Below are 27,284 nucleotides of genomic sequence, written 5' to 3' on the forward strand. Positions count from 1 at the left end.
CGCGCAGATGGGCCCGACCGATTTACATAAGGCCGAGAGAGCTCCGTGGCCGCGCACTCACATCGCGCCGGGGCCTCCCTCTTATTAAACGCGCTCGCGAGTGCACACGCACACGCGTATCCTTTATTAAGGGCGCAGCCGGCGCACGAGCGCGCATCGCGCGGACACAGAAGCGCCGCGCATACCTTGTTGCGCTAACAATACGACCGCCCACGTACGAGATATCTCGTTTTATTATTATCCCTGTTTGTCCGCTTTCTCTCTCTCCTTCTCCGTCCGGCTTCTTCCTCTGCCGTTACCTTTTCTCCTGCCATCCTCCTCCCGTTTCTTCGCCCTCGTCCTCGGCCCTCGCCGCCCTTTCGCGTGCGACCGCTAGTTCACCGTGTGTCCACGACGCAGTGAACTTTGCATCCGCGCGCTGAGAGAGAGTCACCGGTATACTTTACTCCACCGATGCGCACGTGTTTATCTGTCCTCGATATAAGACAATGTTCCCTTTACTCGAGAAATGAACATATGTAACAACAACAATATTCAATGATCCCGAAATAAACCCGATAATGAATTAATATTCCTCAAGAAGAATAATTTAACTAGAAAATATCCATAGTTTTACTGATAGCGCTCTTAATCTTCAAAGATATTTTGAATGCGATATTCGATGTTTTTAATTCTTCTCTGAAAATGTTCAGAAATTTCCACCAATCCCTTTAAATCCTCTTGGTCGCGATTTTATATTCGGGAGAGTTTTGAGTCGGTTCCTACAGCTATCACACGTATCAGTAGAAGAAAAGATCGCGGAAGACGGATCACGGAGGAAGTGAAAGAGAGCAAGAAAAATATCGTCCGAATAACGCTGGTGTCTCACGTCCGAGTTTGAGAACGGCCAGCAGAGTCGGCGGTCGCTGTCAGTGCGTGAAAGTTCGAAACAAAGATAAATTTGTACCAGATCTCTTCCCCATCCCGCATTGGTCCCACGTGCGGTTACCACATCGTATCCTCCCCCTCGCGTCCCGCAGCGTCCGCGAGGAATATACGTACTATGCAATACCAGGCAGCATATTTGGATAGACATAAAGGTGTCTACGGGGTGTCGGTCCAAGTGAAAACGCAACGAGCTTGGCCCGCTAGATTTATAGTTTTTTTTTCCTCGAGATGTGTCACAACTTGCCCGTTAACATGTTACGTTCTCTCCGACAAGTGAGTTTCTAGACGAAGAAAAAGAAAACAATTTGAAAAAAATATTTTCTTAAAATTGTGCGTCTCCAGATTAAGAGCGTACGTTCTGGATCGAAAGACTGATGGCGATTCTAACGCAAATAGATACGGACACGCTCTAAAGGTATCGCATAGAAAACGTCATTTAGATGGCACTCGCTGATATCGCGCTAATATCGCGACTTTGTACGCGACTTTATTAGCGCGACAAAACGGCCGATTATCTCGCGTGCAACCCCGGAAGCCGCGCGATACGTACGAGCGATAACAGTAATTGCTCGCGTGACCGTCGTCAGGCAAAGAATTTCTGGCATTTACCCAAGGTACCCATCAAAAATACACGAGCGCTCGCCACGCACACTCGCGCCGTCGCGCGAGGAACGATCGTGTTCCCGGCACACGAACAGTTTATATTCACCCGGATGATTTCTAACGCGTGGACAACAGGACATGCCGTCTCGCTATTATATCTCTCGTTCTTTTAAACGATACTCTCTCTTTTCCAAAACGAAAAGAAGTCGGCCGGGAGAGGAGGAGAGAGGCGCGGTTACAAAGGCATCGCGCGCGGAGCATTGTCAGTGACAAAACAAGAAAGCCTCGGGGATCACCGACGCCGCACTATCATAACGTACGAGCAACATATCGCATGACAAGAGAAGCCTCGGGAACACAGAGAGCTCCGGTGCTGACCCCTCTGACCCCCGCTGTTTCTGTGCCGGTCTGTCCGTCGAGAATCGGACGCGGGCCTTTGGAGTCCCCCAGGGCCCAAACCGCGAAACATGCCGACACGGTGCGGTATGGATATACCCGCGTAGGGCCCGCTCTCACGAAATTCACCGTCGTCGTACCGCCGGATTTCAAAATCACGAAACGCGATATTTGTCGAGCCAGTGAACGGAGGAGACGCAAATCCCGCTTTTCTACTCCCGTTCCTGTCGCCTAGATGTCCGAAGAGAACTGCGAGAAACGTGGATCATGTCATATTGAACTTCGCATCACCTAAACTCGCTTATGCCTCCCGAAAGATACTGCTCGGAAACGTAACAAAAATTTTCCTACATCGATATCTCGATTTAATATTATTTATTTTACCCATTTCATTACTTTTCTTTTTTTCTTTTATATTATTTTTTATTATTTATATTATATTTTTATCATTTTCTTTGTTCTTAGAAAGCTTGCTTAATATTAATAAATGCTTGATCTATTTATCTATTTTCAATTGAAATATCTCCCGATTCACGACTAACTCAATTCGCCCGAATGCATGAATCCTTCTTGCTTGACAAATAAATAATCATGACAAGAGTAAAGCTAAAGTTTTTTTAACAAGTCTTCTTATGGATCATTATTGTGCTCTATTCTAATCTGTGTCCTGCGCAGCGATCGAATCGCAGGTTTGGATAGAGAATTTATGAGCCTATGCATCGACACGCATTGCCAGCCGGTCGGTCGACCGGCCGGTCGGCCCTACCAGCGTTTACCAGCAATAAGTAACGATAATTACAAGCTAATGGAGGCGATGCTCGCGCGTCCGGTACGCGCCGCGGTGGCGGCGGCGGCGTTTTGCATTCAGTATTTAAATTAACCGATCGATCGGCCGTGTTCACCTCGCACATTATGCAAATGCCGCGAAAACACGTAAAAGTTTTCTGCAAAACCAATTACGCCGACGCGACACCACCGCGCCCGCCAGAAGTTAATTGCAAATTTTTGCGCCGTACAGTCATTACGGGCCCTCACCTCCCTTTCCCCCTCACGCCATTCTCCCGATCTCCACGCGAGAGAGAAAGAGAGGACCAGAAGGGAATGAGAGAACACACGAAGGTGGGGTACGGGGTCCTTTGCAATTCTGAACGGTCGAGAATGCTGAGCACGAGCCATCATTCTTGAGGAATAAATTCGGGCAGACGCGGTGTATACACTACACCGTATCCAAGTAATGGAATCTGGATTGGATAAGAGTAACAAAATATAAGCGTTTAAAGCGCGCGACGTTAATACAAGGCGTTCTCCTGCCAGTAGCAACAAGACGCCCGATGCCGACAGTTTACTGTTCTCCCGCGCGTTTAACATATCCGACTGGAGTAATAAAGATATGTTTCGCCACGCGATACAAGCTCCGGCACCGGGAGTGGAACGTCTTTCAATCACGACGCACGAAAATATCTTGGGGTACCTTCACGCTACTTCGCTGTTACATGTTACGGTGCACGAGGCGTACGAATGTGAAAGGAGACACGATATATGCGAGATGTAACCAACGCAATTACAGGAGGCTATAATGACGAAGGCGTATTCAAAATTGCTTCGCGTAAAGAAAGGGTTATAACGTCGCTCTTTGAGTCGCTCCTTCCAAGCGTACAGGTGCTCGTTTGCTTAACAGGGATATGAAATGCGGCTGTCGCTACCTAGTTTCATCAAATTCACTGTATGTACGTGTTTAGCCGGACGCCAACGTGAAGGACACATCGAGCGCGAGAAATCAGCTTCTCGCTCTCGAGAGAAGTTCATTCATGGCGATCGTTTGTCACGCGGGTTCACCTATTTAAACGTCACGATCGGTCGACAAGTGTCGACAGAACGGCCTGTGTTAGCCTTGATACATTTCGCCTACACGCGCGCGCGCGGAGAACGGCTTTTCCATCTTCCGCGTGTCGTACACCACCTACGTGGCCTTTAGCCGTCCAAGGACAGGCGTCCCCGGCACCATCATTACCGCGACTCGAGCGCGTGGACAGCAGCAGGCGACGACGAGCCTCGTCGTAAGCTCATCTGAGGTAAACATCCTCCTCCGCTCGTTCCCGTTTCTCCACGCGCGCGCGCGCTCGCGACGCGAAAACAAATCGTGAATAAAATATTTCCCCGGGCGCGAGACTAACGACGCGACGCGACGCGACGCGACGTAACATCCCTACAATTTCGTAAGGGACCATCGTCTCCTCCGTCGCCCGGGTTCGCGTGCATACGTGGCATTTTGCGAGAGATTATTCGACGATTGCGTAATCCGTAATCCGAGAGATTGGACGCTTAATTGGATTGTGCAACGATAGGTAAGGCGATATAAAAAGTGGGCGGTAATTAATTCCACCACCTCGCGCGTATCCTCTGCGATGTGACCGGTGGACGTGTTGATCACACAGGCTATTACTAGACGTTACAGCAACAGCTCTCAAACTACGTTACACGAAACATAAACTCTTCGATTCCTTCGGGGATATTAGTGAACTTGCAATGAAATGGCATATGCGTAACGTAGACATTATATGTAAGAAATAATGGGAATATTTCTCTAGTTTAGGCCAAAATCATGTGCCCTGAATTTTGCAAAGCGTTTCAGGATGTTCTAGATTAATTTTAGAAAACTATATAATCAGAATAGCGCCCTAGCATACGTTACAACAAAGACGCGAGTCATATATAAACGAGTCATATATATTTTCTTTCTATTTCTCTGCTTTTAATAAGAATTTCTAAAAACGCGCTTTGTTGCGCGCAGCGACGTCAAAAACCCTGACACAAAGCTGCGCACGTGGGTAGCGCGCCGCAAAATGCGTGGGCCAAAACAATTCCCTAGTTAATTAAGATAATCGTCTCTTTATGACGCCATAACGCGACGCGCAGCTTATCCGTCGCCACTCGGTGGCGAAATTCGTTTTCGCGCGAGGAGAAAGGATGCGCAGTTTAACGGGCGAAATTTATAATGCGAACGAAGTTGCGTCTGTGCCCTTATCAATGAGTGAACGCGCGAACGGTAATTTAAAATCACGAAAGAAGAAAAAGGCGTATAAATGGCTCGCGAGCCGAGGGTACCGTCTGATGATTAAACTCGAACCGATTTTCACGCATCGACTGAAGAAATCAGCCGTTTCGATGCAACGATTAAAACGGTTTCACGCATCGATCACGGAATCAAATACTGTTTTGAATCTGTTTACTGTCTTAACGTGCTTTACGCAAGAGATAAATCAATGATTCACGTGTAATTTGCAATGCAATCTTTGTTCATGCGACATGCATAATTTTAATCGCGGCGATTATAATGAAACGTGATGGGTGATGCTTGAAACAACTCTCGCTTGCTTACATATAAAATATCCGCTCAAATACAAAATTTTTTTAATAAACGATGTTTTCTTCTGATGCTAACCTACCTTATTTACAGTGTAGAATTATTTATCAAATATAAATATGCGAATACGGGATATCTTAAACCTCCTTTAATTGTTAACACATTCTATATCGTAAGTTGAAATTAATTACAAATGCATCGATAAATTTATTAAAGTTATGACAGGTTCTAGGACATTATGTAGGTAAAATACTACGCGTGAAATATTACTTTCACAATGCTACTGTTATTTAAACAAAAATTGTTTTAGAAATAGGAATACCAGAGATACACAGAGATATACAGGTGTATTTCCTCCTCAATTCGCTGCAAAATCATTCTATCAAGCATTGTAATCTCCTGTGTCGAGTGCACTGCAGGTGAATGGTAACATTGTAATCGTAGAATGTGATACACGCGCTGCAAGATATTACCGCGAAAATTGCTAGAATAAAAGCGATGAAAGGATAAAGCGAGGCGAGGCACGATCCTACGACGTGATTTCGCACCACGCGAGGGCATGCCGGGTGGTCGCCCGGTCGCCCATTGTGGGTCAGTGGGTCTAATTACGTATAATTAGCAATTTGTATCTCGCCTCAATCAAAGCCCTTCCCCTTGCGTAACCGGCAACACGGCGCTACGCCGCACTCGAGGCTCTTGCGGGAACTCTCGCGGATCGCGCCTCCGTGAATTCTCTCTCTCCTTCTTTTTCTCTCGCGCCTCTCGACCCAATCGCGGAACTCGTGAAAGTGTCCGCAAAAAAGATTGAGCGGAAAAACGACGAAAAAAAGGAGCTCAGATTGTCGTGCGTCATTTTTTCGCCTCGGTGCTTCCCCCGACTCCCGCACGACGCGTGTAATTATTCGCAGCCCGGTAATTATTTTCCTCGTCGTCCTTTTTTTCTCGCCGCGCAAACCGAAGCTTCCCCGGAGAAACGCATCGATCGAGATCACGCGTGACGTGTGATTACGGCATCGCCGGGCTGTGGGTGTCGAAGACGAGAGCGTCGTATCGCGCGGGAGGTTTCGCGACTCGCGACAATTAATCGCGATATCCGAGAAACGTCTTAGCAGGTGCGCCGCCCGCGTATTTGTTGATGATGCGTGCACACGTATATGCATGCGTGCGTGCGTGCACGCGTATACGTGCGCGAGCGAGCGGCAAATTGGGCGTACTTTATGTCACGATGGGTAATTTACGCGTCGTTCGCCGCCTTTTCGCCGGGAGGTAATGAAATGGTAATAACTACGTTGCGATTCGGGGACGACCTGCCGCCGTTACCGCCGCCGCCGTCATTACGACGCTAATGTGGGAAATTGTGCGCACGGCCGTGACCGGCAGAAAGAAATCGCCGCCGTGGACCGCATCGGCGTGACAGGTTTAAAGCGCTCAAAAGTGACATGAATTCTAAGTAGCCGGGCGAAAGCGGCTCGCTCCAATTTCCGCGAGATGATACCTCGAGGAAGAGCGCGGAGGCTCGAAGGTACCACATTGTCAGAGAGAGAGAGAGAGAGAGAGAGAGAGAAAGAAAAGTACATTGAATGTGAGAGTATGAGTTGAATGAAATAAAAGAATAAAATTAATACGTCGATTTCTGTAATAAGAAGAAAAAAATAACAAATGAATGTTCATGAACGCGCACTTTCATGAAAATCGTGATTTCGAATTCATTGTATTTTGAGATATTTTTTGAAAAGTATTTTCTCTTTCAATATTGTGTGAAGATACACGTATTCGTAATTCAAACTGTAATGCAGAAAACAATCTTTTCTAGCCATCAGATTTCTTCTCGAGTGTACAGGGCACGGTGATTATCTCCTGCGGAATAGAAAGGAGGGAACAAGACGGCGAACGGAAGAGGAGGAAGGCCACTGTGCGATGACGCGCCGGGATCGGGCCAGGTGGCCGACCGATTTGCCGCGACCACAATAGCGCGTGGGCCGTGGAATTGTCCTGCGGGGACACGCGGGGCCACTTCGCTTATACCCATCGTCGCGGTGACGAAACGACGGCGAGTCGTGAGACTCGCGCGCCATTCTATCGCTGGGTCTTCCTGGTCAAACGTGCGCCGCCATCCTATTTTTCAAACCGAGAGAAAAACAAGCTTGGTAGACGCAAGTTCACTCCGCAAAACTTAACGAAATTCTTGTAATTATTTAGCAACAAATTGAAAAATTTGTTGTATTTTATTTATCATAAAATTATCTGTTTGAATTTATGGCAATATAATTATTTGTTACAATTTATTACGATTTGTTTTGAACTGTAGAGGCAAGCAATATTAATTGAAATATTAAATATCAAATGAAACGCGATGTAATTTTATTAACGTCAACTACGATTGTAAATTTGTTAACGTTAACTATGGTGAAATTATAGGTATCTCCTATTACACACATGGTATCGTATTCGCTGCGTAGAGATAATTGGTAAGATGAGACGTGGATGAAGCGCGACGAGCGCGTCGTATTAATCGGCGTGTCGGCGGACAATCGAATTAGGCGTCTCCGGGCACGATCGCTCGCGGAAGGAAAAGAAGATGTCCCGTTTAATTCGCTATGCGTGGGCATCGCGAGCGAGAATCAATTCTGAGCAGTGGCGGGCGGTTAACATTAACACTCGGTCACCGGAGTTCTTTGGCTCAAGAGATCCCTCTCTTTCGCCCCCTCTCCCCCTTCCCCCTCGTCTTCTTCCTCTTTGCCGATCATGCTTTTGCTCGCGGCCGTTCGATCGTGGCCAGCCTTGAATACTAACGAACGCCACTTCCTTCCTCTCGTCGATGTTTTCCGTCGTCGTTGGCCGCTGAATTTTAATTCGCCGTCCCGTTTCGATGCACGCATTCTTTTTCGCTGTCGCGTCTCGATTCGCGAGTGCGACTCGATTGCAAATTCGTAAGATAGCTCGCGCGTTTTAGCTGCGATAGTGTTTTAAATCTTGGAAACCAATGATACGAGATGGATTCGATTTTATAATTCATTTTGCATCCTTCTAGCATATAAATAAAAAACGACTCATCTCTGCAATATATTTATAAAATATATATTTAAGTATTAATATCTGAATTGGTGGACAAACCTTGAACCCGGACCTCGTTTTTTTTTTAATCTTTACGTCCCTTAAAATATGCATGCATAAATAAAATATTACTGCTTGTAATATACGACGGTCATTCGACAGATTGCGAAAGTTTACTTGCGCTCGTTACACACATGACGCGCTGTCGATATTACGATTTTTATAACCGCGCGCGAAAAGTTATAAAATCGTGGCAAACCGCCGCGCAGGGAAATAATCGTCTCTCGACCGTTTGAAGGCACGTGGCCGGGGCAACGTGTTACGTGCGTAGGCCGTGCGCGCAACCACCGAGTTGTGCTTCTCTTTTTTTTTATCTCCTGCATGCACGCGCGCGTGCGCTCGCGCCGATTTTTGCGTCGGCGCCGTGCGGCGTCACGGCGTGGCACACTCGCCGATTTCAATGCATACTTTCTGGCCACGGAACGACTCCGATTCGACATATCCCGATCCGGTTCGCCCACGAGTACCCGGGGCACCACGGTGCGCGTATGAATATGCAACGATAAAGCACGATTTATTTATAAGTATGACGCCGGAGATCGATCCTTCCACGACGGGAAAATCACGCGCGTTTACAGTCGAAATACAAGATCGACCCCGCTTTGTGAAAAGTCTATATTTGACGAAAATAGTAAAAACATATAAAATTTTGTTTCTTTTTATCTTGTTATACTAATAGTATAACTGAGATTAACGAAAATATGAAATACGGGCCTGAAATAGAATAAAAAAGCAGTAAACCAAGTTATTATTGAAATTATCGAAGAAAGAGGCACAGTCTGTCATTAAAATTCTTAAAGGACTCACGCAACGCCTGTTCGGCAAAACACTTCACCCGGAGGGTTGCAGGCATACGAAGTGGGTTAACTTCGGTGACGAGCATGTTTTCAGGATCGCCTCGCGTCTCGGTGAGACCGTAAAAGTGCGTTGCTGGCCCGGTTTTACGGTCCGACAAAAGCCGAGAGTTACGATCTTGCTTTTCATTTAATTAATTTCACCGTCATCGCTGTCGTCATCGTTGGTCGCTACCGCGGATCCTCGAAAATCGAGCGATTGTGTTGCGTATATAGGGGGGCCGTTTACGCGGCGCGATGAAAAACGCGCGGTTTTCGCAGAGTCGCGTAATTGGCCGCCGGTGGACTTTTCAAAGTGGTCACCAACGAGAGCGGTCATATAATTAAATCCAGTAAAGGCGCACCGTGTATCCGCAAACCGGGTCGACTCGCCGCGGTAATGCGCGCGGCGCTTTCGGACGGTTTAGATGAAAAAGCGCGAACGGCGGGTACGTGCTGATCGAATCGGTTTTTCTAGATTTTAATCCACCGCTCGGCATCAAAGACACGACCCCGTAAATCCGTCTTGTTAAGTTAACTCGCTTATACAAGGAGACACCGCGCGTCAGTAGCGAACAACAATCAATAAAAAGTGGATGCGGAGTATCACGGTCCATAATTCGAGCATAATTTGCTACTTGATGTGACTATCTAATCTTCATCAGAGGTTAACGTGTACAGAGACAAGAATCAGAAAACGTAAAAAAACATGCGTAGTTAACAGTACGGAACTATCTTTGTAGCTGTACGTAACTGTTGCCATAAATCGCCGAGAGCGTCTTATCTTAATAACACATTTTTCTTCGGTACGCTAACTAGTACCCGTCGGCCATGTATCGCCGCCTTGATAAATGCAACGATACGAAGGTCGCCGCGCGGTACCCGTACGGAAGGTAAGAAGCGAGACTGAATATTGGTAAAGTTCTCCTAAGACGCTCGCGCGCGCATTTAAGATATATTTGTCGTTCATATCGTGCCGATGCTCGTACAGATACGGAGCAGATAAGCGTAACGATCGGCATGGTCTCCGCCATCGCGATGCGGGATTACGGAGAAGAGGAAGCTGGATCTTCCTTTTAATTACACGGAATTCCACGAAACGTCTCGTACTAATTATCACTGGCGTCAATTAGTGCACGAAATTCGTCTTGAAATTCGTTTCCGCGCGATTCGTTTCATTTGTTTTCGACGAAAATGCTTCGCACTTTCGCTTTTCTCGTCGTTCACTGGCGAATTTAGAATTAGAATTTCACAATCTTTAAATGCAGAGCAACTATTTTGAAATCTTAAATGCAAGCTAATTTATGGTATCGTTTAATAAATATAGGTTAAAGATATAATATGTTTTTATTCATGAAGTATTTCTTGCTTTCGGAGAATTTAAAAATAAATAAAGTACATAAATATATAACTAAAAACTTTTAACAAGTGCTTATGAATTTAAAAGAGGACTCAACTTTGAAGAATCTACAATAGCGAGAGCGTTATAATTGATCGTTCGCAATCTCCATGCTGTTGTCAAAAAAAAGAAGAGAAACGCGTTAGTTTTTGTAATGACTAAACGAGCTCGTCGCGTGAGATATTTTATTAATAATGATGTCTCATTAAGCAGTCGCGGAGCTACTCGAGGTTATCGATTTTGCAGGATGGAAAGGAGGCCTCTCCGAGTGCATGCACGGCGCATAATTCTGACATAATTTCCCATTACGAAACGAGCGCGCAAATTCGCGCACCGGTATAACGAGTGCATGCATCGTCGTCGTTTAGGGCGAGATACGCCGGCGATAATTAGCTCGGCATAATCGGCGACCGGCGTACTTTCGCGTTTCAAGTACACGCGATACACCCGCGACTGAGCGGTTAAGAGATTCATTACGTCGCTTTGCTGCGCTACGAAATAGAGATACGATTGGGAGTGTAGACACATCTTTACCTTTTCGACCTAACTTGAAATTTCGTAAGTTATGTAAATCGCGCAAACTCAGAGAAATAAAGAAAAACAATTAAGAAATAAATCGACGAGAATACGGATAATGGAGAATCGATCATAGATATGAATTAAGTAAAGAATATAATTTGTTTAATTAATGATCTTACCGTTGTGAGTCAACATTACTTGCAATATACTAATAAAAAATATAATAATAAGAGATAATAAATTTATTTTTTCCAAGTTTTCTTTTATTTTCCTTTCATTATATAATTTTTATTTACTTAATTTAAAATATTGCAACTATGATCTGATATTAAATTATAGTTCGTGAAAGTCAGTAAGAAAGGATGTTCTTAGACAAGGAAGATTTAGTTTTCGATTATTCAAGATATCTCTTTTAATTATATTCAATTTGTGTGATTGAGATATCGAAGAAATAGAGATAATAGTCACAAAAAATTATACATGTATTACATACTGATAATAAAAAAAGAAACAAAAAGAAAGATCGCGAGGAGTTTGGTAACGCATCACACCCTTCTGCTACGAGAATTTACGATTGTCCACGCGAAAGCGTAGGTAATCGGCGATGATATCACCGTTATAAATAGGCACGCCTCCTGTCTCTCGTGTGTATATTATACATATACACGCGTGTACACGGCCCTCACACGCGAATCTGCACCTACCTGTCTGCACGAATGCCCGACTCTGTCTCTTTCCCGTAGACAGTCGCACGCACACTTCACAGTGTGTGCACACGTACAGGTGATCGGGCAACGTACAGATCGAAATTCGTTCACCAAACAGCCCGTGATAATATCGGGAAATTCTGGAGGAATTTACTATTAAATGTTTTAAAATAAATTCGTAGCTTTTCCTTTAGTAAAAGAAAGCTATCTCGAACATTAATATGATTATTTAAGCTTTTATGGACATTCAATTTTATAGAATTACGTTTCTTATGATAAACTACTTCGAAATGCGGGACTTTTAAAATCTTATTTGAAAAAGGTTTCAAAAGGCTGTTATTGATTTTCATGGCCGTCTACGGGGATATTGTGTTTCTTCGTTAAAAGTGGTACGTATTATACACGTTGTTCAGGCGTGCTGCGTGTGCTCTCGTTGCGCGTTCTTCGCGGAGATCGTGAAGGGAGAGCGCCTCAAGAGCGTCTGATGGCAAGTAATTACAGAAAAAGGCGATCGATAAACGCGACAAAATGACGTTCTAAAGACTGCGCACGCGATGGCCAGTAACTTTAACAAGGAAGTCAACCATGACGAATCGGCGTATATATGTTATACACCGCGAAATTCGTGGATGAAAAAACTGGGCACACGTTTGATTCATCGCGGAAGAAACTCACCGCGAAGCTTTCAAAGCGGCATCGAGTGATATTTACACGCTTATTTTCGGGTCATCTTTTTAAAATCAGTTTCATTTATTCGATGTATATCAAGAACATCTCAGATTTAATCTAAGATATTTTTAAAGAGTATTTTTGAGTTAAATTTACAGTTTCTTAAAAGCTGTGTGGGAGAATTATTATATATAAAGTTCGATATTTATAACAATTATATTTATAACAATATAAAAAATTATTCCTATATAAAATTTAAACACTTCTATCGAGATACGGTCGATTACTCGGTTATGTTTTCACTTAAAAAAGACAATATCAAATACTAGCGGTAGTATTGACTGATACTTTTATCCTGCCCGTGGGAAGTCGCGTTCCGAATACAAAACGGGGATCTAAGCTTGAGGAACGTTCGGCCGATTGCCGGCGCCGGTAGTAGTAGTAGTAGCGGAAGTGGCGAATGGGCCGGTGAGCTGCATTTTGCACGACGATAAAAGCTCCGAGCCGTTTCTTTATTGGATAAAAAATCGCCGGATTCCGAATCGATAATCGAGGGCCGCATAGCGAGCTATATGCGCCGAATAACGAGCGGATGATTACAGTCGCCGTGGGATAATGGCAAGTTGCCCGCGAATGTTAAAAAGAGCCATCACACCGCGCGCCTTCCCCTTCAATTATAGGCGCCTTTTCCGAGGAAGTGCTCGGTACCTCGGTATAACATCGCAGTGTGTAACCGCGACGACGAGCACGCAACATCGCACTCGGACTGCATCGCATAATAATAGCGAATGCCCCGCGCGCGATTATTCGATCGGAAGCGATCGTCGCGACGGGTGACCGTTAGGTCTTTTCATCATTTATTCCGGACGTCGAGAAGCGACACTTCCGTTTCTACAACGGGGGAAGTAGATGCGCCGCGAGAAACGGTGACAGAGTTAAAGCGAATTGCAAGAAGGAATAGCGAATGTCGGCATACGGAACTTGATGTACACAAAGTGTACATAATCGTGGACGATTTTTATCATTTCCATTTATTTTTATTGATTGATATGCAATCTGATCAATGATACCTACATATTATAATTTAAAAAAATAAAATATATACATTGTGTCTGTGAAGAACTTAATAAAAAGATTCAAACACCTGTTTCTCTGAACAAACTCGGCAAAAGATCTGGCCGACACAGGCGGTTACTTCTTGAAATTCTTATGCTAGATTAATATTTTTGGGATTGAAAAGAGATGTGTACTCACATTCTTTGTTGCGATCCATGGCGTGCTGGAGGGGTGAATCGTCGACCTCCGCCTTTGGCGGCGACTGATTGCCCTCGGCCATCTTCGATTCCGATCCTGGAACAGCACTCGCGGCCTTCCTTCCTGCCGCGTCCGCCGCTGCTTTATCCTGCTGCGGCGAGGGCTTCGTTCCTTTCTTACCGTTTCCAGCGTCCCTGCAGGTCCGAAGAACGGACCGAAACGAGCAAAACGTCGCCGTTTTGTGAATTAATCTTTCATACGTCGGCTCGAGGAGACCGAGCGAGCCTGCCGATCGAAGCTCGAGTGTCAATCTCGGACCCCGGGTCCTTCGCGGCGTGTTTTTGTCGCGAATGACGGAATGACGGATCAATCGACACTCGATCGTATACGACGTTTTCATCAGAAAGCAAAGTCGGAAACAGTTGCTCTTTCCTTCTCTTCGAGCGCGAGGCGAATCTTCACCGAGCAAGAAACGTCAGACGTCAAGTTATATCTACGTCCGATAGTTTATACCTCGAGTGTGTATCCCCGCGAGTCTACTCGATCTTAAATAAACTAAAAATATCTAGAAATAATACGTCATTTCCACGTCGAGAATTTCCACGAACCGATTCCGGCTTGAACAAATTCAAAGTATATAAACAATATTATTTTGATATGGAAAAAGATTTAACGTTACGAGGAATTGAATTCTTTCCACAATATTTTGAGTTTCTGCGATATTTTTAGAACAAATGTATTTCTTCCTATAATTTTCGTTCCTGGATAAAGCAAATATCGTATAAAACGAACATGACGTAAATATCGTTAAAATAAACGTTACATGATGCATCTCGCGAACAATCTTGGTATAATAGAAGAGAAAAGATTGGAGTCACGCTTTTTCTGCGGCAAAAGGGTAACAACGAAGCGTTGTTGGTCATTGAAGGGTGAAAACATTTATCTCGATGGACCTGACGATGGGTTCGTGAGAGCTTCGCGAATCCAGATGGTACGCGCGAGCGTATAGACGAGGCGTCGCGAGCGAAATGTCACGCAAAAGATATGGCCCGTTCGGTTTATCTCACTAAAAGTTCAGGGAAAATTACGCGCGCGGCGCTTCGCGCGGAATCCATATGTAGAGAAGTTGGCGAGCCGATTAAAGATTTTAAAGCGTCGAGAGAGCCAACGATCCGGCGAGGTAGTTTAAGATGCCGAGGGGAAAGTTCCGAGAAAAGATTACTCGTCACAGCTGGAGATAGGAAGCCGGTCGTTAAGAGCGTTTATATTCTCGCGTAACGATTACACGCGGTACTGATACTAAATTGCGGGTTAATCGTCCGCTCGGCGCGGCCCTAGCATCTCGCGCGATCTCGCAACTCGCAGCGGCGAATTGAGGCGCTCGGAGAAGACCATGAGAACTAATACTGCTATCTCCTACTTAAGCAATTCAAAAAAAATCTTTTGACAAATTTATTATAAAAAAATATTAGTCAAACTCCGACTTAATTATTACTTAAAATCAAATATTAAATACTCAGATATTTTATCTAATTAAATAAAAGTCGGGATGTTACCATTTTGTGCAGTTCTTGCTTAATATTACTACAATTAAATATTACTTTTGACTGTTAAATAATTTCTAAAATATTTTAAATACTAAAATTATTTTTAATCAAATAAATAAAAAACCTTGCGGAAACTCATGCGTTAGGTACTTAAATATGGGTGACACGGCAGTCAAAGTGCTAATATCATTAAAATATTATTATTAGATCGAAGTGCCCGCGTTTTAAAATTCCTGCGAGTCTCGCGAGATCTCAGGTATTTTCCGGACTCGTGCGATAACCCGCTACTTAGCAAGCTGTCTTCCTCCTGCTGCGTCTCTGCAAGGTCGGCGCGAGCTAATAGAAATAACGTCTCCCGAGATAATGACGCGGGCAACGCGCGACAAAGCGTCGGGGAGGAGCCCGCGGAGCTTGTTAAAATAATCGAGACAGGTGCCGAGGCGACGACGTGTCTATTTCTCGATCGCGATAACGGCCTGCCTTACGTCCAGCGCGCGATCGGGACCACGCCATACTTCGTCTATTACTTCTGTTTGTACGCGGGATGCGTGCATACCGGTTATACTCGCGTGGAAACTTGGTAGAAGGTGATAACGCGATTCAGATTATTCTCCTCCATTTCGTTATTTCACGAGGTTTTATTAATATTCGGTAGATATAACTTGAGCCTCCTCCAGCCTGGCGAGTCACGCTTTTTGCCTTCCTACATCGCGTAATCTACATACGGCGCAGCACACGCAAATTATCTCACCTCTCGTCCTTGGCGTCGCGCCTAGGGTCCTTCCTGTCCCGGTCCTTATCCTTATAGCCGTCCGCCTTTTTCGCCTTGGACTTGGACTTGGCGTCGCCTTTGGCGACCTTGTGCTCACCGCCGCGTTCGGTGACGACGACCACGGCGGTGCTGTCGTTGCAGGATTGCGCGCCGGGAACGCTTGAGGACGTGGGGGACGACGTCGACGCTGCTCGACTGTTAGTGTAATCCTGCACGAGGAGCGTACCTCGTTATCCCGCATTCGTTCAACGAGTATGTCGATTCTGGTACAGCGTGAAGGAAGGGTAAAATAGGCCTTACCTTAAACCACTCTGGATAGATCGCGCTGATGGTATCCAGAAGGTCCTGGTCAAGTTGAATCCTCCAAAACGGGGAGCCGCTGTCCAACCTGTGGCCAGACTCTGCAACCAAAGGGAATAAAAAGTTATTTTAATTTAAAGTCACACAGTGCATACATTATAAAATTGAGTACAAATCTAAATGCACAATAGCATGACGAAGTATAAATATAAAGAAAAAAAAAAATAATTATGTATATAGTAAAGCGGTGATGTCATCGTGAACAAGTCGCTGGTCACTGGACAGGATTTAAAATGTGTAAGTTTCGAAGCCGCGGCGCGAAGGATCGCGGGTCGGGCCCTTAAGAGTCATTCCTCTGCCGCATAAGGGCTAATAGTGCCCCACGAGCGTGATACGCCCAAAGGCGTATCAAAACCTCGCGGAATGCCGGTCTCGTCGTTTCTTTCGCGCATTCCGAAGGATTCTCTGCCTAATTTAAACGTTCATCGGTACCAAGGGATCACCCGGTGGGATGCTGAGGAGGTAAAGGACGGTCTCGAGAAGCACATCCTCGTGAGGACGCACGGAAGGAAACAAGAGCGAGAGACAGACAGAGAAAGAGAAGAGGCCCCTTCGTTACGGCGACATTCTACGCGAGACGCGTGTCCTGCCTTCGTAATCGAGGATCGAAGAGAGCGAGAGATGAAAAACAAGAAGCGCTGCTCCCAAGGGACTTTCGAATACTCCGATCGGCGACGGAAACGCGATTTTTGCGACGCCGTTAGGGTGAACGCGCTTTCTAAAACGTAACCGCATACTGACTGCCCGTGCCTGATGGTTTTACATAAACGCCGCGAATCGAGTATGTAACTTCTCGATTCCGTAACGATTGTGCAAGAGCGAAAAATTTCATCAATAAATTATACTTATCAAATTTCAGGAAATGTAAAAAGTAAATACGTCACGTAGAGAGGAAAGTAACATAAAGCCCAAGGTTTATTTCGAAATCTGTGCGGTATTTCGACATGATATTTCCTGTCAAATCAATTTTAATTTCTTTCCGTAAAGATGAATCTTCCATTCTGTGAATTTGCATATCGAAACGTTAAGCCACGAAGCCGTATAGATAAATCCGAATGTACCCTTCGATAGGAGGGAAGAAGGAGAATTTCACCTTAACCCAATAAATGATTACGATGCCGGGAGAGCGGCATAAATGCTCAATCAGTATGCGCGCGCATCGGACAATCCGCTGTAAATCACATGCCGTGAATCATTCGCCGACATAAATCTAGCCTCGGTCTCTGATCAATACGCTCCTAACCGGTCCGACACATTAGTTAAACGCGGTACTAGTCGCCATCGTTTACGGGACACATGGGACACGCGAGGTGAACCTCGCGTGATTCCCCCCACAAAAAGCATCGGCGACGTCGATGGCCTAATAGCGCCGATTCGAGAGAATCCACGACAAAACGATATATCATCGGTGAGACGCACGTCTGCGATCGTTGGTCGGATATTGATTTATCGGATATCGTTGCGATCCAGCTCGGGATAGTGACCACGAGTCTCCTGATAATAATTAATTATTAAATTTTCAGGCTAAAACTGGGCGCGTCAATAAGATGGTTAAAACGTTTCTAAATCTAGAATGTATCACAATTATACATATAACTTTCAAATGTAAGTCGCGAAAACTCTTTCTTGGAATATTTTCTCTCGTCTTTGACGTCGTTCTTTAAGCAAAGCGGACATTGAAGATGTGGCGGGCGGGAGCGAATTCGGAAAAGCGATGATCGAGCACTCGAGGGGAACCTTCTCGAGGGAATCCACCGTAAGACATATTCCGCGAAAGATCCCGAATGCGAGATGCATTCTTCGGAAGCGGCGCGGCCAACGGTGGCGGTCATCGAAATTCGGGCAAATAAATCTCGCGCTTCTCCCTTTTTCCTTTCCTCTCCGCGATCGCTCCGCGCGATCCGGCCGCAGGCGCGCGTACGTGCGCACACGCGCGTACGACAACGCACGCACGAACGGAGCGCGCGCGCGTATACACGTGTACATGGATGCACGTAGAGACGCGTACGCGAGGGAGCACGTGCGTGTTGTTTCGCCCTTGCGTCTACCTCGATGCCTCTGAGTCACTCGTTCGCTCGTCACAGGCTACTCGCTGCACTGGTAGCCGCGAAAAACTGCGCGCTGCACTTCGGGAATGTCGTCGGCATGTACAGGGTGTTCCCCTTCGCCGCGCCCGTCGATTCGCTCGACAAGAACGGTGCGGCGAGCTCGCGGGTTCGCTCGGGTCGGGTCGTCTCTCTCTCCCGTTGCGTTTCATCCTTTTTTTTCCTCTCGCCGATCGCTTCGTGGAATCACCGATCTTCCTCTTGGCGATGACCACGCGGTCATCGCGGCTCGCGGAGATTCTGCGCAAAATATCGCGGTTCGGAGACATTATCCTTTAACATCCAATCTATTTGATGTAAGTAACCGCGAATCGAGCGAAAACATTTTATTGAATGCAGAGTATCGACAGGCAACAACTTAGTTCTGTTTTTTATAAAAAAACCTAAAATAATGCACTGATTTTAGCACAAGGAGCTCGATTATAAATTGATTATAAAATCTATTGTTAAAATAACGGAGATTCCAACGCAGTTTGTATATCAATTCTTGCAGGAAAATATTTTTTTATCTTCTTTTGTAGCCGTGGGCAAGTTAGCATATTGTATAAGCTATGATAAATGCGCCTTCATGCAGAATCACAGGGAGGATCGAATTTTCTTCTGCCTTATTGTATTCGAGTTAAACGTACGAGAGCACGGCCAGGCCGGAGAAAGGATTCGGGTGGAGGGCAGAGCACGAAGAAAACGGAGAGAAGCCCTCAGACGACGCGGGAGGAGGAGATTCTCTTACAATAGCCGCAAGCTTTGCCGCTCATTAGAGGCGAGGTCGTGGGTCATGTGGAACCGCCGCTTTGTACCTTGTTCCTTCCTGTATATGTAAGTTACGTACAAACAATATCCACGCGCAGATCCCTTTTCCCTGAATCGTTCCCGGGATCGCCTCATCGTGGATCGAGTATGATCTCTGATCTCAGAAATCAGCAGCGTTTATCCTCGCCGGTTTTCCAGCAATCTCTATCGAAATCGCATACGCATCTCGTATCTTTAAACCATTTTCGATAATGACAAAAAATTGAAAATATCTTTTCGATCACTTTTACAGCAAACAATTGGTGTGCGCAAAATATAGATATAATAGACGTGACACTAGCTTACGTCGCAGAACCGGAAGGAGAAGCTTAAGGAATGAATCTCGAGGAACGTCGGCACGTTCGCCCAAGCATGGCAGAACTAAAGTTACAATTAGCCCTGAAGTTTATCGTCGTCGCGCGATTAATGAACCGGTCCCCGGGTTTGTCGCGCAAATATTACCGTAAAGATAATAATGACGCGTGAAACACAAATTAATCACGGAATGCGTCCCCGGGACATACGCGACGCACGCGCGATTTCAGTTATTCAACATCCCGCCGCGAGAGTCGTAAAGTTTTAATTGGAGACGAGGGGCGCGACGCCGCGCGCCAGCCAGGAGAGTAAAAGTCCCGGGGGTGGTATCAACGTCCGGGGGATCCCGAAGAATCGCTCTAACGAGTACTCCGTGCGCGTACTCAAGCGACTAATCAACGACATGTTGGCGAAGGCGGCGTTCCGCCGTTACTCCCGACGGGATCCTCCGGAGGAAGAGACCGCCGAGAGAGTGAGCGCCGCACCGCACCGCGTTGCGCCGCGCCGCGCGTCTACTACTACGGGGTGTCTCTTTGTTCTCGGGCGTCCCACACGGGCTCGCATTGAACCCGTACGATTATAAATTGCCCTGAGAAAGCGCGGTTGGCCTGTGCGAGCGCATCGTGGCCGGTATGCACTCTCGGAGGCACGCGAGAGACAACGGATGCATGGAGCATGCATGCATGCATGGGTCAGCGACGCGCTCACACGCGCTCGCGCGAAACGCGTACGAAAGCGGGGAGACTTATTTACCGGAGGTACAGGGCCCACTTAACCCGTAACCCCCAGCTTCGTATATCTTGTCGACAATGCGTACCGATGAATTCAATACTTCCCGGCCCTCCTCTCTTCCTCCTTCTCCAGCTCTCCGCCTAACTTCCTCAATAAAATTCGTCCTGAGAAATATGGCGCATCGCATCAGTGGTAGCTTTTAACGCGCTCTTTCGCGTTGCATTTTCTCCTGACAAGATCTCAGCGAGATACATCACGAAGTTCTTTCAATTAAATAAATTGATATTAAATGTTAGCGCGAAAAATGATGCAGTTATATCGTAAACGTATTCAAACTACTACGTTGCATAATTCAATAATATAATATCAATTGTCAGCTATATCACTAACTATGCGTAAAAATTTGAGAATAAGTTAAAAGTATGGTGAAATGTTTATCGCCTTCTGAAATTTCTGAATTTATTCGATGATCTACGAAAAGTCGACGGCACCGATGCGAACTCGGCGTTTTCTTCCGCTCGGCTTATTTCTTCATCATCTCGCTATCGCGTCGATCGTGTGCGTAGGCGGGACGCAAGCGGGGATCGTCTTGATCGAGCGCACGTTCGATCGGCCGGATCGAGCGCGCTACCGATCCCCGCCGTGCGGAACGGATCAACGATACCATTGAATCGCCGCGCGATTTCTCCTTGGCCGATGCGATGGTAGCGCGATGATGGATCGTGGGTGGCGCGATCGCGAGGTGATCGCACGGAAGAACTCTCGACGGTCGTCAAATCGAAAAGTTTCGTAGCGTATACGCCGTTAGGATTTTATACGACCGGCCGCATCGACGTCTTCGTTGTCGTCGTTCGTGGTGAAAGTCTCGCTTTCGGTCACGCGGGATGATTGATATCGTTGGCGCAGCTTGCTCCGGCTTCGAACAACACACAAACCTCCCTTCACTTTGTCGCCGACACGAATTTCGTCTCGTCGGGGTTTATCGAGCGAATTTTATTGAGATTGACCCATATAATCGGCACATTATTGTTTTGCAGTTATTTTGTTTATAAGCAATTTGCAAAGAATTAATTTTGAATGGGCTATGACAATGATGATGTTTCTATGGAAGACAATTGATATTCAACTAATTTGACAAGCGCGAAAAGAAAGATGTTCTGTAACAATATTTAAGGGCAGATTTCTAAGATTATATAGATACTAATAAGATATATGTATATTATTTCTTATATTATATACTAATAAGACAAAAAATTAAATATAAGAACTGAGACAATTGACAAATTGATCTAGACAAATTGAGGAAAACATATTACGTCATGTCACAACTGATTCCTTACGTCAGTTCTCCGTCATTTCCTTGCACACTTATTTTCTCTGAATGGTCGTGACTGTCTACAGGTATTACCAAAGCACCCGATTAATTAAAATGCGTCTCGCACTAGTTACGAATCGAGAATGAAATTTGCACGCTCCATTGAAAATTCTCCTCGCCGGCGCCCTTCGCGTATCCGCGTATCTATAATCGGCCAGCCAATGTCCTGCACTTGGCTTACCGAAAGTATATCTACAGTCGAGAATGACATCATCGACAATCTCTGACGTACACCTAGCGCGCGTAATCGGTGGGCGAAGGCGTATCAGCTGTGTCGTATCTTATTTCCGTCTTATTCCCTTATGCCATCGCGAGCGCTCGCTGTCAGATCGGTGGGTGGCGAGCGAGAGGGACGGGTTTCTCGTCGCGAGGGTTGGGAGAGAGAAGGAGGCACAAGAAGAGAGACGAGGAAAAGGCGAAAAGGACGTTCGTCCGACGAGCGCTGTTCTTACGCGAGCGGGAAAAGGACGGGGCGAGCTGTCGCGCGCCGTCGTGTGTAGGTCGCGTGTCGGCAAAGCGAGCTCACGCCGCGGCATAGCTAGCCAAGCGTGAGATGACGAACAGCCTTGCAGCGATTCGCTAATAGACCGCTACCGGTATACCTTTCGATTTATCCTCGATATTTTCGTGATACATCTCCGGGAACGTCCGAGAAAAATGGTGAACGGACACAATCGGGGCTGAGAGCGTCTAAATATAGAAAAGACGGAGAAAGAATTACGAGCTTAATTCGTTTAATATAAGGAAAACTTTCCTGCTTTAAATTAAGAAAATTTTATTAATTTCTACTTTCAAAAATGTAGATTTTGAAAGATGCGCAGCATCCTTTTAATACATTGAAGCGATTTTATTACGACTTTATATTTACAGAGATTATAGTCTATTAGCTTGATACGTATTTTAGAACAATGCATGCGATTATTATCTCACAATGATAAAACCCGACGTTTTCTTTACACTGTCGTCTATTCTCAAGGCTCCTATGTGTCTCTCTGAAAATTCGAACGCGACTTATAATGCACTTTACGGACTTATAATGCATTCCGCAAAGAAGACACGAGGCGGAGTATCGCAGTAGAGGCACGCGAATTGAGCGGTAAACGCATTCGTGCGCTGCCATGCGAATGCAGTCAGACTGAATTCGAATCGGCTCTTCGCAAGCTTCTCCGCCTTGCGATCGGAATATCTACAACGCCACTTAAAAAACTACATACACCACATATTCGGTTACGCGAGCACGGCGACGACAACCCACGCGCTTGCGAAAGGTGACAAACAGCCTAACGGCGCCTCGATAGCGATCTCGTTTCGGCTTATCCCGCCGCTTTGCTCTCCTCTCGCCAGCGTCAGCTACAAGACACCGGTGCACGCACGGTCGTACACAGCTCGAAACCTTGTACAACACTCTCGTTACGCACATGCCCCTCCGTCTTCGATTGCACGTTGCAAATGATAAATGGCAGGATGCGCGCCGAAGTAGTAAAAGCCGGCTCGGCGGACGGAGACCGGCGTATTGCGAGCGGAATAATTTGCTACCAGGCTTGCCGCTCCAGCGTCCTTTTCATTAAAAACTTCCGAAACGCCGCCAATAATCTCGCGGCTATTACTCCGTGTATTTACAGTAATTGAGCGGCGGAGAAATCGCGCAACAGAGTGAAACTGACAAGGAGAGGGAAAGAGAGAGAGAGAGAGAGGGGGGGAGAGGGAGAAGAGATCACTTGGGACGAAGAGCGTTCGATGACGAAGAGCTTATCGACGTTTGACTAATAACTTGTTATCGAACCGGACTAACGGCCTTTTATCCGTCTCTTCAGATAATTCTGGATTCGCGCCGATGGATTTCACCGACTACGATAGGATAGAGTTTCGCATAATTAGCGTAATTCCGGATAAGACGAGCCAAGTCGATGTAATAACGCTAATGACTTGCACGACGAGCAAAACAACGCGCAGTCCTATATATTTTCTTGATGATATTTAAATATTTAAATGTGATGTCAATATAAAAGGTTTTGAAAGATAAAATTGACGTTTTATTTCCCCCGTGTATAATATCAAAGTCAGTTCTACCAGAAAGAGTTGTACTGCAAATTATGCTCGTACACCCGGTAGATGCGCATCAAGCCGATGTACGATGGGTCTTACGGGGGTGGCGCGCGTGCTGTTGACCTGGCGTGAACCGGTTCGGGTCACTCCTTTTTTCTCCCTTCATCGAGGCCTTTTTTTCACTCGCCCTTTCACTCCTCTCCTCCCCCGACGAATCCCGGCGATTATAGCCAGGTGTGACGTCACGCGAGGAGGCGTGATAGGCTGTACGCGCGCGTGCATATGTGGGCCCACGCGTGACCCAGGTGTGTACCTGCTACGAAACCCATCAAATCCTTTTCTAGAATCGCGCAAGGAATCGAAAGTCATTCTACCGTGCGTATCCGGTATCTAGCAATACCTCGATACGAGAGATTTATGCGGTGCGTAATAACCCCTACCGCTTTCAAGCGTCGCAGGGGGACACGTATCACAAATTCGCAATTAAATTCCCACTAGTTGGCGAAGAAAAACATCGCGGCCGCATCTCGTCATTCTCGTGAAGGTAATTAAGGGTAGAGATAAAAGAAAAAAGGCGGATGAAAAAAAGTTCCATCGCGCGGGAGATCGCCCCGCGGGCGGGCAAGAAACCCGCCCAATAATCGATATTGGCACGAGTCTGAGAATCGGTCGGCCGACCGAGGCGGTGGCGGTATATAAAATTGCTAATTTTATATCCTCGTGGATTCCGCGGCAACGTGCCGCGCGACGCGGACATAAGAACCTGCCTAATTAATAATTCCGGTGCTTTCGTATCCGCTGCTTTCGTCGTTAAAATCGTGCGGAGCGATCTTTTCTTCGACCGAGCTCTTCCACGAAGAACGCTCGTTCCCCGGATATTCGCCCTAGATTTGAAACGGTGGTTCGACGAGAGACAGGGAAGAGCGATGGGACTGATCTCGATGCGCATGCATGGGGAATAGAAGAAAGGTCGATATGCGCGGCGCATTTCAATTTCCGCGCGCGCAAAAGAATAGAATGGAATAAAACACATTACATAATGTTTAGGAAATAATACGAATCAGACCGCAAGAAACCAACAGAGTCGATTAACATACAGAAATTTTTCGAGAGATTTTGAAGCAAAACCTCTCACGCGCTCCTAAATCTTTAACATTTGGAAGAATTTACGTCTAGCATAAATGTGGCTTTTAAATATAATGAAATAAAAGAACGAAATTAGCGTCGGCTATATCGTGTCGATTACATTGATAAAATGTGCGCATTAAACTAACGGTAAGTTTCCGGTAAGTAATGCGGTGGACCAGCGTAATTCGTGCTCAAGAAACATAGTTTTGGGCACATCAAGAAGCACGAAGCAAGCCCCGTCCTCGAGGTAGGCTCGCAACTTACGGCTGCATTAATTACCTCGTAAGTTACACCCACGAAACTCGCGGGAATCTCTGGCAGTCCCCACGGGTGGTTCCCCTCCGGTTAAATCGCCGTACAATTAAGCGCCTCTTTTTAGGAGCCCGGGGGATCACGAAGCCGGACAAACGGGAATGACTTAAGACCGACGTAACGCTTACGAATAAGAATAACGAGCGCCCCTTTCGTAAAGCGTCGCGTAACCTGCGTGGCTTTTCATAGCTATCGTAAACAAGCCTTAAAGCAATGATTAATATCGTATTGTGCTTATATCCGTTTCCGCTTACTGTGATCGCGCAATGTATGCATGTTAATATCTACTTATGAATATCTCTTACGAAGAAAAAGAGACGTTTCTAAAACTGGCAGTTGTGGCGAAAGATATGCCTAAAAGAAACACTCTCTATTATGCTCACAATAAATCTCATACAGAATGACTACAAATAATTAATTTACAATTACTTTTCCGAGTTGTTCAGAGGAAAGAAACGTTCATGTTAACGAAATTTGTTTTAAAAATTCATAAAAAGCAATGCAGAAATGAGTGCAAATGATTCTCCTACATCTTTGCTTAACAATACAACACAACAATGTCCTTAGTGTTGTTGCCAACGGTGTGTGTATGTATATCTGCGGTAGCGTAATTGTTTGCGGAACGCGGGAAACAAGGAAGGAGCAAATGAGAATCGTGGCACGAGCTCCGGCCGTGAAATCGTGTATTTCATTCCAGCCGCGGCGTTTTCAGAATCCACGAAGAAGACGGACGTCTCAATCGCCGTCGCGGAGCGTCCGCGGTGGTCGACAATGGCGGCCAATCGCATATATATCTCCGGTGAGTCGGTGTTCACGCCTGCTAATCACCCAAGAGTTCAGGCCTCGTACGAGGGTGATTAATGGATCGGGACCGAGTCCCAGGTACCGCGGGACAAAGTTACGAGCGAACCTACCGCAGCCCTATATCAATCCTGATTTCCTGACACTGCTTTCACAAAGGAGCCCTTCTTCTTCTTCTTTTCCTCCTCCACCTTCCTCATGCCGTATTCCCCCCGTGGGTACAATACAATGAACCTTGAGGCATGCATCACCCTGTCTCGATTATTCGCTCTCGCCGGCATCCAACCAAATTATATTAAAATCTGCACTACATAGCCGGGGAGAATCGCCGTTTCTCTTCGCGAAAGAACACGAGGTTGCTCTATGGTTTCGAGAATGTTGAGATGTCCATCGAAACACATTCACTGAGCTTGATTTTTTTCTTTCATCGCTGAGTCTAGAGACTCGATCAAATTGTTGAAACATTTGCCAAAATATTTGAAATTGTAAGAAAAAAGATATTAATTCTGTATTGAAATAAAAAATGTCTTCTTTACTTTTATACACTTTTTTTTAAATCTGCCACGTCCTACGGATATTTCAGAAACTTAATTGAAGTATCTCGTTAACCGTGCGCTCCCGAGCGCAAAAGGATGTACGCGAATATTTCAAGCGGGTAATCGCATTATTCGCCTTGCGGCCCCCAGGAGCGCGCAATATCCGTGTGTCGAGTAATTTTACAAGGAATTCTAAGGATGCCGACGCAGCAGCGAAGGATCCTGGAATTCGAGCGATTCCCGCCTGAAATTTCTACGGTACGTTAGAAACGCGAAGTGGGTCGTCGGAGAATTTTTCGCACGCGCGCGCACGCGTGCCTCGAACGGACGCAAGCGCGCGCGTTTTTATTCGAGGAGAAAACACTATTTAGTGAAGAGAGAAGGCGTAGTTGGAGAAATCTCTTCTCGAGAAAGAGATAAAGAAAGAAAGGAAGGAAGGTTCTTCATTATAGCATCGATCGGCGATCGTGCGGCGTGGGAGAGATTGTTTATCTTGTGTGCGTCGAGGATATTCCATGGGGCACCGCGCGATATTCTTGAATCTCTCGACGCGGGTTTACCGCTGTCGTAACTTGCCGAGGTTTAGGTACCGTCGCGCCACGACCGCAACAACCACCATCATCCACCGGGACTTTTTTTCATCCGGTACTTCTCTACCGCTCTGTCTCGACCGAGAGACGT

At 46.0% G+C, this 27,284-nt stretch overlaps 1 protein-coding gene across 4 annotated transcripts in view; it reads right to left on the reverse strand.

The window, feature by feature from the left end:
• LOC112459134 (MKL/myocardin-like protein 1) overlaps window positions 1–27,284 on the reverse strand; it is a 163,673-nt gene that overhangs the window by 49,295 nt on the left and 87,094 nt on the right. For all 4 annotated transcript variants that reach the window (XM_025023103.1, XM_025023101.1, XM_025023102.1 and 1 more), the window contains exons 2-4: window positions 16,405–16,505; window positions 16,084–16,313; window positions 13,786–13,979 (exon numbers count right to left, since the gene is read on the reverse strand). In XM_025023103.1, the coding sequence (XP_024878871.1) occupies window positions 13,786–13,979; window positions 16,084–16,313; window positions 16,405–16,505 (525 nt within the window). The remainder of the gene's footprint in view (window positions 1–13,785; window positions 13,980–16,083; window positions 16,314–16,404; window positions 16,506–27,284) is intronic.

The sequence above is a fragment of the Temnothorax curvispinosus genome, unplaced genomic scaffold (genome assembly GCF_003070985.1).
Source record: "Temnothorax curvispinosus isolate PA1 unplaced genomic scaffold, ASM307098v1 QBEX01009552.1, whole genome shotgun sequence".
In the NCBI taxonomy this organism is placed as follows: domain Eukaryota; kingdom Metazoa; phylum Arthropoda; class Insecta; order Hymenoptera; family Formicidae; genus Temnothorax; species Temnothorax curvispinosus.